Source organism: Diadema antillarum, unplaced genomic scaffold, assembly GCF_040938485.1.
Source record: "Diadema antillarum isolate AM-2024a unplaced genomic scaffold, OU_Dant_1.0 seq00001222_RagTag, whole genome shotgun sequence".
In the NCBI taxonomy this organism is placed as follows: Eukaryota; Metazoa; Echinodermata; class Echinoidea; order Diadematoida; family Diadematidae; genus Diadema; species Diadema antillarum.
In genome coordinates, this window is record NW_027272012.1 from 337652 (window position 1) to 349918 (window position 12267).

At 37.2% G+C, this 12267-nt stretch overlaps 1 protein-coding gene and 1 long non-coding RNA gene across 2 annotated transcripts in view; both read right to left on the reverse strand.

Moving 5' to 3' along the window:
- Nucleotides 1-3995: 3995 nt before the first annotated feature.
- On the reverse strand, nucleotides 3996-6734 carry LOC139744950 (uncharacterized). Its single transcript, XR_011711853.1, has 3 exons — nucleotides 6668-6734; nucleotides 5715-5791; nucleotides 3996-4834 (listed from the first exon to the last, which is right to left on the reverse strand). It is a non-coding gene; the product is annotated as an uncharacterized lncRNA (long non-coding RNA).
- A 12-nt stretch (nucleotides 6735-6746) lies between these two features.
- The window catches only part of LOC139744960 (neprilysin-like), a 70022-nt gene continuing 64501 nt past the window's right edge, over nucleotides 6747-12267 (reverse strand). Inside the window, exons 16-20 of the mRNA XM_071655369.1 lie at nucleotides 10799-10850; nucleotides 8915-8982; nucleotides 8053-8187; nucleotides 7544-7609; nucleotides 6747-6766 (exon numbers count right to left, since the gene is read on the reverse strand). Of these exons, the coding sequence (XP_071511470.1) occupies nucleotides 6747-6766; nucleotides 7544-7609; nucleotides 8053-8187; nucleotides 8915-8982; nucleotides 10799-10850 (341 nt within the window). The remainder of the gene's footprint in view (nucleotides 6767-7543; nucleotides 7610-8052; nucleotides 8188-8914; nucleotides 8983-10798; nucleotides 10851-12267) is intronic.

Below are 12267 nucleotides of genomic sequence, written 5' to 3' on the forward strand. Positions count from 1 at the left end.
TTTTTCGGGGGGGGGGGACTGTGAATTTCTGTACATGATATTCACTTGAACATTCAAATAGAATGAAAGAAGTGTACTGCATTGACAGAATATATAATGTTTCGTACATTCATTTTCTTTATTGAAACATTCAAGAGGAATGTGATACAACGAGTGATCATGAAATAACCCCCCCCCCCAAAAAAAAAAGGAAAATGTTTGTGACTGTGAATGGTAATTTACAATGTTCAGTGATGCGACTTCCTATACAAAGTAACGTGCGCGTTTTCATACGTCCTGATATCCCCTCGTCGCACCTCTCCACGGGTCTCGTGGTCAAACAAAATCGAATCCATCACCTCAGCATCGTATTAGAATGAATATAAGAATCGAGACAGCGGAACACAGGATGAAAACTATTGCAACAGATTCGGTACATTCTTGTTATGTCAGAATTAACATTTATTGAAAGAGGCAATGCGTATTAAAACGTGTACAACGAACAAAATATCAGGGCTATTTCTTAAAAATGCTTAATTATAGTTATAATGATAATAATCTCCGTGAGACATGAATGTATAACATACGACTTTTTCATTCCATCCAGTCTGGTTTGTCCGTGAAAAAAAGGAAGATAAATCAGAGAAAGAAATAAAGAAAAGAAAGAAGAAAGACAAGAAAATATATGCAACACATGCAGAATGACATTGGCATCATACCCGTGTCAAACAGCAAATACGACTTTTGTTAATCGAGCTTTTAGTCTCCCCCTCTTTAGATACAATTTGTACAGTAAGACGCTGTTATCCATTACAGTTGCTGTATCTAATAAACTTAGTGGATAGAGTATCACAAAGTACAAAATCGATATTCGAGTCATCAGATAGTAATAACACGATACTAAATCTTTAATATGATAATTTATGCCACAGTAAAGACATCAAAAGATGGAACACGTAACGATATAGTTTTAGACAAACAAATCATAATGAGCTCAATTTATCTTATGATATTATAGAGAAATATGTACAAACCTTTCTCGATAGTAACAGGAAGCTAGCAATAACACTCAACTTTTTCCTTACTTCCGTTATTATTTGATGATCATTTACTCATACTGCACTTCAGAACATAATGCTTGTTTGAGACATGCAGGTGTACATCACTGATAAAATATTAATTTTGTACGTCGCTCTCAGTCGCCTGGACTATAGTAGTAGAGAGGAAGAAAGGGAAAAGAGAGAGAGAGAAGAGAAGAGAAACGGAAGATGAATCATATGCAAAAGAAGCACATCCACACATATATCTGAGATAGAGAGAGAGAGAGAGAGAGAGAGAGGAGAAAAGGACGAAAAGCTTGACTGCGAACAAGCGACAAAATGTGTTCAAAATATGTCTCGACACATTTTTATCTCAAACCAGTGTAATCTTCGCATTTCATGACGCAAACTCCTCCTGGGGCAAAAATATCTAATTTTTCTTTCAAAGAATCATCATGGAAATGTACAAAGTGTCCAAGCTAGATATAAACGAGGTTCCGTGACGTCAAATGACGCTTCGTCTGAGAGGGGAAAACAAATCACGTGGGAATTAAGCGCACAGCTCTAGCGCGCGATACACGTAATGCGTACCTGCCTGCCTGGCTGACCTGATGAAATCACACACGACAATTATATGGGACGCGGGATGTAGCTCTTACGCGCTTGCCCACGCGTAGGACACTCATACACAGATTTTGTCCTTCCGCACGTTGCGTCATGGCTTGATGACGTCACTGGAACCTCGTCCATTATACATGTACTACATTTTAGTTATACAATTGATTGTTACGTAATACGTATGTGTAATGCATTATGCAAATACTGTTAGTACATACAGGGTATGATGAGCGTCTTGGATTCTTTTCCCCTCAGAATCCTGTTAGGGTTTAATCACCACTCTTCACTCATGCATTAATATAAGACAAATTGCTTCTCTTAATATTCTATATACACGATCAATATACAATAATATACAACAGTTATATACATATAATTAGCACAGTAAATACGATTTCATTTACACAGAAATAATTGATACGAGTATAATTATCTGAAACAGCTGCTCTTTTCTATGTCATTTAAAGGAGTGAGGTTTAACAACCAAAAGGCTATAAAAATTATTGACACTAACTTTCATCTGAAAATGCTCTCATGGTCTGGTTGGGAATATAAGAAACAGGAAAAAAACAGTTTATACATTGGAACTGTGCGCTCTAAATCACTTTAAAAAAAAAAAACTATGGTGAAACAAAACGAATGATATAAACAAACCCAAATGCAATAAGCGTCCTAATGGATGTATGGATGAATATAGGCCCACCTACAGAAGACAATGAATTATCAGTTTCAAGTTTAGGCTCATTTTTTTATTTCTCGTTGTTTTCTCGTAACTTTATTATCGTTATTATGTTTGTTGTTTGCTGTTTTTTTCTTTGCTCATAAGGTGCAAGCTCGCTGCTGTTATGTTCCACTTTGAATAACTCTCAACTTGAAGTGTCGAAGCCTACCTGGTCGATATTAAAGACACTCCGTCGTGGCGAGTGGTTTGTGCGGCACGGAGACGAACGCAACACGCTGCCTCCCCCATTCTGTATCAAATGTAGTGACCCCCGAATGAGAATAGCGCTGGCTCAATGGGTCAGCGAAAATACGGTAGGCTACAAGCACAGAACTCTTTGAGTTCTGTGGCTACAAGAAAGCTCCCTGTCCTTATCTCCTAACCCAAAATGGCTGTCCCAGCGAGCCATGAGAGCTTCCGAATGGACGCCCACTCCCAGTGCGCATGCGCATGAAGAGAGGCCAAAGAGCCACGCGTCTTCTGGCCTCTCTCCTCCAATCACCGCAGCTCGCGGTGACAAAATTTTGTGTATGATGCGTACACACACACGCACAAACACACACACACACACACACACACGCCGCAGCGTCTTCTGGCCTCTCTCCTCCAATCACCGCAGCTCGCGGTGACAATGTTTGTGTATGATGCGTACACACACACGCACACACACACACTTGTCTCAGTGGTAGCATTGCGCAATTGCATGCACAAACTTCGGTCGTTCGGAGTTTACGTACCATTAGGGATGGCGATCGGCTGCCTTTAAGTGATGCAAGTAGCAATTTAGGCTACATTATCTTTATTCTTATTGCCACGAGTCATGATGCCTTTAATGATGGTTTTTACTACTTCCTTTAGATCATCAAGGTGATAAAAGGTACCACTTTACTTAAATAAAACGAACCAGTTTCTATACTGCAACAACTGTTTTTTTTTCTTTTTTAATGAACGGAAGTGATTCTTAAAGTCATCCCCCAAGGTCGACTTCGAAACTCAATGTGACATTTGGACAGGAAAGTTATCAAACAGACAAGCAAGCAAGTGGGATAATAAAATTAACAGTAAAATAGTTTCTGAGTACTGTTAGTTTCCTTTCTTTCTAGTAAAAAAATTAACAGAAGTCTTTATAAATAACTCTTTCGCCACTAAGGGAGTACTTTTGAATATCATATCCTTGCCCAAGGTGCATTTTGATGCATGTAATGCAATGTCAATGAAACTTACATGGTTATTGATGTCTATAGCTGGAGTCTAAACTCTCGTAGATTATTCTTATAACGTTTAACCCTTCCTGCGCCAATGAGCCAAATGTGCACAAACGTCACACACAGATCTATGGACAGGTAATAAACGTGATGCGCAGAGGGTTAAAGGCTCACGGACTCAGATTTCGAGAGAGCGCTGTTGGATGACGTAATGCAATGCCTTATGACGTGTAAAGGTAGTGAACTGTTTATCAAAAAAGATTGCTCGCGCGTTTCGAACGCTCTTTTTAGTTCACGTACAAAAGTTCTTCATGATTCGCTGTATGCTGAACCAGCCAGGCACAACTGCAGAATCAAAAGACGAATGGCGATTGACATGAGTTTGACAATTTTTGACATAAATAATTCACAACTGGTTTTATTCTGCCCGTACGGATGCAAAAGCGTCGAAATTCTCACAGCTCCCTCTTGAATCCCAGGTGTCTTTAGTGAATTCTCGTTGATTTCTTTCTAAAATGCCACGGATTAAGACTCTTATCGATCATTCACAGATACATTGAATTGTTGTGAGTGTTGATTCACCATGGAAGGGAAAACCTTACGTGAGCCTGTGTCTTGTCAACTTAACTCGCACACGTGGTGGCTTATTCTAATTCACTACCATGATTACGGTCTTGAGATAATTCGAGTTCAGGAAACTACGTGAGAGCTACAACCATTTTTGGTTGTTGTTGTTGTTTTTTTAGGTTCAATGCGAACACACATTTGTAAATGGAAGCTGAGAGCAGCAAGATTATATTGTAGAATAACAGCAACTTTTTATCTTATTTTTTCCACTTAGTACAATTTGACACAAAATTATTTGATGAATATGACAAAATTCGTCGTTTTAAATATTCCGCTGACACATGCTCGCTTCTCCCCAACAAGATCGACGCTTACAATGGCTTATTTGATAACGTCACGGTTACTGAATTGGATACTGCCATTTGTTCTGAATACCACCAGACCCGGATTCCTTCTAGAAGGAAAGTATAGGCAGTTCATAGTTCGGATATATCCACTGCCAAATTTGTAACCAGAAGGATTTATAGATTTTAATCAAACTCGACGTATTAGTTCATCTTCTGGTCCTGTCTTCGTCGTAATTATCCGATCGCACAGTCTTCGTTCACCATACGCCACATTTCCTCCTCGGATTCATTTTGGATCCTACCGGACATTGATAGGCCTCGGCAAAGTCCTTTGAATTACTCAGCGTGCCCCACACCCTGTGTGAACAGATCCAAAAAAAAAAGAAAAAAGAAAGAAAGAAAGAAAGAAAAAGGAGACATTTACCGTATTATATCATAAAGTTCCCTGCTTGCAATTATCAAATAGTAAGAACCACATCAGTCTTTCTGAGTCTTGTAGATTTGACATTCATCATTCAAAGTTTGCATTGATGATTTTATGCATTTGAGAGCACATCCAATCCACATTTTGACACACAACTGTGGCATATAAGGTAATTTCTTTGAAGAGGGGGATGTTTCTATTTCTTCAAAAAGTCAAATGTTTTGAAGAGAGATATTTCTTTTCCCCCCCCCTTTTTGTTTTTTGATTTGACAGCTTTAGTTCTGGCGCGTGACGATATGGTATTTTAAACTGCCCTATTCCCATCAAGGGAAAAAAAAAATCCTCAACACGCCATTCCTCCTCTAAGTTTCGAATGTGTTTGTTGTTGATTTCTTTTTCTGTTTTTTGTGTGTGCAAAACTCCATTTTCTTGGTATCTACATAAGGTAGATGGATCTAGGTAACCTATAACTGAAATCACATCATTTTGAGTGTGGAGAATGAAAAAAAAAGGGGGGGGGGGCTATCCAATTTTGACAATATAAAACTTCCTTTACACGCATATGCATATAGACACATATTACATAACAATAATACGTACACATGTGTGTATATATACATATCTGTATGTTTGTGTGTGGGGGATGAGTATCGGTGTGTTTGTGTGTGTGTGTCGCTCTCTTTCTGTTTTAAAAGCACTTTAACACGTGTTAAAATCAAAGGCAGCATATTCTTGAAGCTAATGATAATCATAAAATCATAATTTAAAATGAAATGAAATGAAATGAAATGAAATGAAATGAAATACACTTACCGAATCTTTAGTGGTGAGTGCATATCATTTTTGATGCTGTTCCTAATATCCTGTTCTCTATGCAACCCGCACCAAAGCTGTAACGACAACAATCACATGTCAAATATTTCCTTTTCTTTTACAACGCTCATCCAGAAGTATCTTAGCAGACATATCTAGAATTGCCGATAGTTTCTATAGTCATTTTATCTGTAAAGACTTCAATCCAGAAGGTTTTTTAAAAGACGCACTATATTGTATATTACACGTTCTTCTTTTGAAATAATATTTTGCATGGAATAAAGATGTGATATAAAACTCAAAGCGATGTTTCATATATTTTTCATCACATGCTTTGAAATTCATTACTCAGAATTTAAATTGCCATAAAGTTTTACATCTATCGATAACTGATGTAATCTTTCCTGTTCATGAAAGAATAATGAACAATTGAAAATCGCACGACATAAGATATAACATTATTTTCTTATTTTGTCTCATTTTAAAAGGAAAGAACATTTAATATCACTTGAGTTGTTGTTATGTATTTGTTTCTTTAAGCCCTGTTGCTGCAATTAACCCTGCGTAAAATGTGCCATGACATTTGCTCCCGTGACAATTGCCCCCATGAAAAATCTGCACGATAAGCCAAACATAAATTATACCCACAAGACATAACCCTAACCCTGATATTCATCCTCACATCAAGCTAAACCTAAACCCCCATCACAACCCTAACCCATTTTAAGGTCTCTGGAGAAAATAAGACCGGAGGAATTGTCGCAGGAGCAAATGTCTTAAATTGTCACCTCATAAACAGAGTTTTATGCTAATCTGGGTCTTAGGCAGGATAAAGCTGGTCATTGAAAATGCACCCTTTCAGGGGTAACTCAAATTAAGAACAACCGGTTAAAGAAGCAAAAGTTCTCGGTAAAAGTGAAAATCAACAGATCAAATAAAAAGTAGTCATTTACCTGTCCAAAACTTAGAAAGAAAATCTGATTGTGAGTCAGATTTAATCCAGGTAAAAGAGGCTCTTCGCCTTGACCATGTTCAACGGAGTGTCTGTAAGCCTGGAAGAGACAAAGCAAACCCACAAACAACCAAGGAACGTCGTATTATCAATTTTTTTTTTTCACAAAGAAAATTTATTCATATAAACATTCAGGTACAAAATAAGATAATGTCACATGCAGTACATTAAGACAAACGATCGAATTTGACAGGTTACTGCGCAACAACTAAATAATGTAGATACGATTCCAATTAATATTAGATACAAAACCTTTGGTTTTCTCAGACATATATTCGTCTACTTTCTTTGCTTGTTTTAAGAATTGACAAAATTTGCTAAAATGTAACGATTTCTTATCATTTCTTACAGAAAATATGAAGTATTTTGCGCACAAATAAACCACGTTGTAACATTTTGGATTTTCTGTCGAACCGAGTATAAAGGAAATTTTAGTAATTTGAATTTTATCGTGTTATCAATTATGCTTCATGCACTGCTTCATAATAGTGATACATTCTCACACACATGGTATTCGTGTCAAAGCGCTAGTGCCCCTTGCACGTGCTTGGCAAGTCTTTTACAACATCTATAGGGATTTCAGAAACTCGGACCGGCTTTTTTAATACCCAGGACGCGTACTGCCATTTGAAATCATCATATCCACTGGGAATTATGTAGGCCTATAACGTATAGATTTTTACGCAAGTAATCAAAGCCGTTGGATTGCAAATATTCATGGAAATTTCATAAACCAAATACCTAATCCGATAGCAAGTATTTTACCAGCGAATGGTACCGTTCTCTTGCATGCATACATGAGCAACATGATACGTACCATGAACGCTTCCTTTAAACCGCCATTGTCTGCGATGTTTTCTCCAAGCGTCTGTTTCCCATTCACCTGTTACATCAACACAAATGCCACTGCTAATAGTTAGTTACTAAGGTAACCATGGCAGCATCAGGGTTTCAAGCCTTACTGCGGAACAATACCAACAGGGATATTAAAGAGAAAAGTCAGTCTGTTTTTGATTCGCGTATACTAAAAATGAAATGTCCACTTGAAATTACTTCCTAATATTTGGATGCAAACACGATTTTTTTTTTCATTTTAGATTTATGTATGAAAGGATCTAGGTATGAGCATGAAGTATTTCGATATCGAAGTAGAAATGTAGATAACTTCTATATTTCAATATCTCGCTTGAATAAAGTCCACGATTTGGTGGGTCTTACGGAATTATGATATTATTCTGATCTTCTCCCCTCACTTAAGTCGTCGTGTGTTTGACTCGTTTGATTATTCGATCATTTCACCAATACAACATATCACCAGGTATATACTTGCATTCATGCCCAGGTCTTCATAGGTGTAATTTGAGTACTGTTCCACCAGACAAGATGTTTTATTCACAAATGACCTGCTGGCTGATTCCGACCACCACAGCTGTATGTTGCCGTCCTTGTCGAAGTGGCGACCTAGAGGGAAATAAAAGAAATGCATTATGTAACATTTCGAGAAACAGAGACAGGGCATGTATTTGGAACGTTGTGTTGATCTGCCAGCATGCTGCTAATGGCCCAGTAATGATCTCCCCAGTATTTCAGGAACTTTAATGAGCTGGACAATGTGGGCACCCCTCCTGATCATCACCACAATCACCCTTTCTTTCTTGTTCGAGTTCCACAGAAACAACTACAAATATGTTTTTAGGTATGCGATTTTACACAAAGATTTATTTCTCAAAAACAAGAAATTATGTTGCATAACTAAACTTAAACAGGAAACCTTATAAGTAGATGTATTATGTAGAATGCCGTATCATTGTACCTGAATGTTATGTACTGTGTGTAAATGCGAAAAAAAAAAACCACACACACACACGGTCGCCCTTTCTCATCCCCACATACACATTAAAAAAGAATCATTACATGTGTTTAAACGTCCATTTATGTGATTTCTAAAGCCTCACTCAAGACTCACATTTTTTTTCACCAGGCATTTAATTGCTAACTCTCTTAGAGGAGTCTGCACCTTTGAATGTTTCTACAACAGATATCTGGCGCTATACAAATGCTGTGGACCATGCACCACCACCACCACCATCCTCATCTTCATCATTACTTTATACAATCTTTTGCACGGCCGCTATCTTAAAGAGAGACTATCATGACTATAGGGCCCGAAACCCCTATTAACACTCACCTCTGTCGTCGAAACCATGTGTCAACTCGTGGCCAATCACGACACCGATTCCGCCGTAGTTCATCGATCTGAAACCAAACACACACACACACACACGGGTGGAAGTATGAGGGTTTTGAAAAACGGATACAGTTCATTATTTCGAAGGTTCGATATTCCGAAGGTTCGTTTATCAGAAAATGGAATAAGGTTCGTTATTCCGAAAGCTGGTAAATGCGAAAATGAAATAGGGCTGGTTTAATATTACGAAGGTTCGTTAATCCTAAAAGGCTTTTGTTGATATGTACCTCCTTTTCATTTTCGGGATAAAGAACGCCATCCTCAAAGAAGATCCACTCCAAAATTTTATCAATTTTATAAGGAAGAGAAAAAAAAATCCCTTCAGAACAGTGAAAAAATTATCAAAGTCGGATAAGAAAGAGGAAAGTTATGACATATTGCACTTTCAAAATTTTTCAAAAAAACACTTCTTGATCAGTTGTTATCAATATTGGAATCAGCAAGATGATGATACCATGTTCTCACAATTTCTTATTCATTTCATATACAGAAATGACAAAAATCAAGCTGTATAGATACAAAAACTTGCCTTAAAAGCACCCAAAATAAAGAGAGAGAGAGAGAGAGAGAGAGAGAGAGAGAGAGCGAATATTACCTCTGATATATTTTGGTATGGGAATAGGATTTTACCTGCGTCAGCTAAAAGTATCTTTTTCGAATTTCATATACAAGCTACATGACAAATTGTAGGGGCATGACATCATCCACACGCTCATTTGAATATTCATTAGGACTGGTCAAAAATGTTTTCCGAAAAAGTGTGCAATTTCAAAATGTCATCCCTATTTCTTATCAGATTGTTGTTATTTTTCGAACGTTCAGTAGGTGTTTTTTTTTTTTTATCTTTCCTTTGGAGTTCACTTATTCTTTGAAGTACCTGTTGTCGGCCTTATGCCAAAAGGCCCCTAACACATAGACTTTGCACAGAGTTAAAGGCCTTTTGGTATAAGGCCGAATGCCAAAAGGCCCTTAACACATAGACTTTGCACAGAGTTAAGGGCCTTTTGGCATAAGGCCGACGATGTAATCGTTTATTTGAGCAGGCCCTTTCTCCTTTACCCTTTCTGTGCCAGAGAATTGTGACGTTGTACATAATGTCATGGGAATTTTGGTGACAACCGCCACTCAAAGCACATGCACAGAGGATCAGATAAATAAATATGGTAATACAATATTTGTGAAAGATTGTGATCTCCTGTAACTGATCAAAATATGTCACTTGGGGTGGTCCTGCCTGGGAGAGTAGTCTTTTCTCTACACAATAGAGATATTAGCAGCTTTTCTATATGTATATATATATATATATATATATATATATATGTATTTTTTTTTTTTTTTGGTAAGACAGGGGCTGCTTTCACTGAAAAAAAAAAAAACACATTTAGAGTGATAATTATATATGCACAATACGCCTGAGTGACTCTATTCTTTAAATTCTCTTTTCTTTGCAGCTGCATGTCCTAGCTCTCTCTTATTTCAGTCCCTGTTTGAATGGATTAGGATGGTTTAATTCAGCAAGTTAGATAATTATCATTTTAAGACGCAGAATTTACTCTTTATAACTGTGAGAAAAAAAGTGAAAATTTATTTTGGCTTCCTTTTGTGTGTGCCTTTGAGGTGTGCTGTTACAAATCCTGTTACTAGTAACTCATAGTAAATCAAAGAAACTATCAAAAGAAACACCCCCAACACACCCAAAAGAGAAAATAAATCACCCTTCAACATACAGATGAAAAAAGCCTTTATTGGCTTATTTCATGGTTGCCTATGTTATATAAAACTTTGCCGTGGCCAGAAATATTGGCCACCTTGATTACAACTCACCTCGAGTACTCGCGGCTGAAGTATGGCGGTTGTAAAATTGCCGCAGGAAATGCTGAAATTTGAATTGACATCGAGCACATTTAATATATCCTGTCCTCAATTATCGTGACAGGAAATTGACATGGATAGAAAAAAGCATGCAACAGAATTGTTAGAAACCGAATTATTGGCAAATGTGGGGACTTTGACATTTTTTCTTTCTCTTCATTAGTATTCGCTTGAGCAATTGTTCATATCATTATTCACAACAGTGCAAGCTAAAAGAGGTTCATAATAAAGAATATTTTCCTTCCTAATTTCTAAAACAAATATCCAAGAAGACTCGATTTTGATCTTCTGAAGATTACCTTCATGTCATCATGGTCATTCCATTTTAATTCTTGCGTGGATAGAATTACAAATGATATCTACAGCATGTACAATGTTTCTGTTTTATGTACGTTCATTTTGAGAAAAAAAAAGATAAAACAATTGCGGATTTATCATAATTTATGAATAAATGGTGCTGATATTCACCTTTGGTATACCTTGATTTCCCTCAACCTTCTGCTTATAGGAAACGGCAGTAAAATGTTACTAGCGTATGGGATTCTGCCGTGCCTAGAAGACAACTACTAAAGTGTCTCAAAAAGTCTAGTAATACCAACTTGAGACGATTTTCATTTTCATATTTGTGCAAAGAGGATGAGGCCTGTTCGGCAAACTTGGAGGAGAAGATGGACCGAGGCTGTGGACGATTAGTTTGCAGGCACAAACCCTTGCTGGTCGTACAGGAGTCTGCGCCAAGACTACTATATGCACCACTTCGGCACTGTCATGTCCAAAAGGTCAAGGTCAATTTGAAGTGCATATCTCTGCCCATCAATGATTCTCTTGAGAGTTTTGAGGGCGTGGGGTCAAAGGTCAAGGGTCAAGGGTCAGGCTGGATGCTATAAGTTTGTTGTTTGGTGCTGATTTTTTTCTCTCTTTTATGTTTTGATGCATGGATTTGTGATAGGTTCGGTGTAAGTTGAAACTTTTTGGATTTTTAGATATTTTATGTTTTATTTAATAATTTGGATGTTCATTGATTTGGACTTGGTGGGTGGGGGGTGGGAAGCACTCAATACCTTTGTGCTAAATACACTGTTTTTGTTTTAATGTTTTGTCAATTGTGTTGAAATATTGTTTTATATTTGAGATGTGCTTTAGACTTGCTTTGAGAACCACATGTTGTGCCATAACGGCGCCTTGAGTTTGTTTACATTCATATGATTGTGTTTATGATGCGTATCGATAATTAAGCTCAATTATTTTATTGTTCAGAAATTTAATTACTCCCTGCTCAGTTCAGTTACTCAATGATTTTTACAATCATTTGTTTCTTTACATGTGCAATATTTTTCAGTATTCGTACTCCATTATTGATGATTTTAATACATGCATTTTTATTGAGGGTTAAGAGGTCAAAGGTTTTAATCAACGAAAAA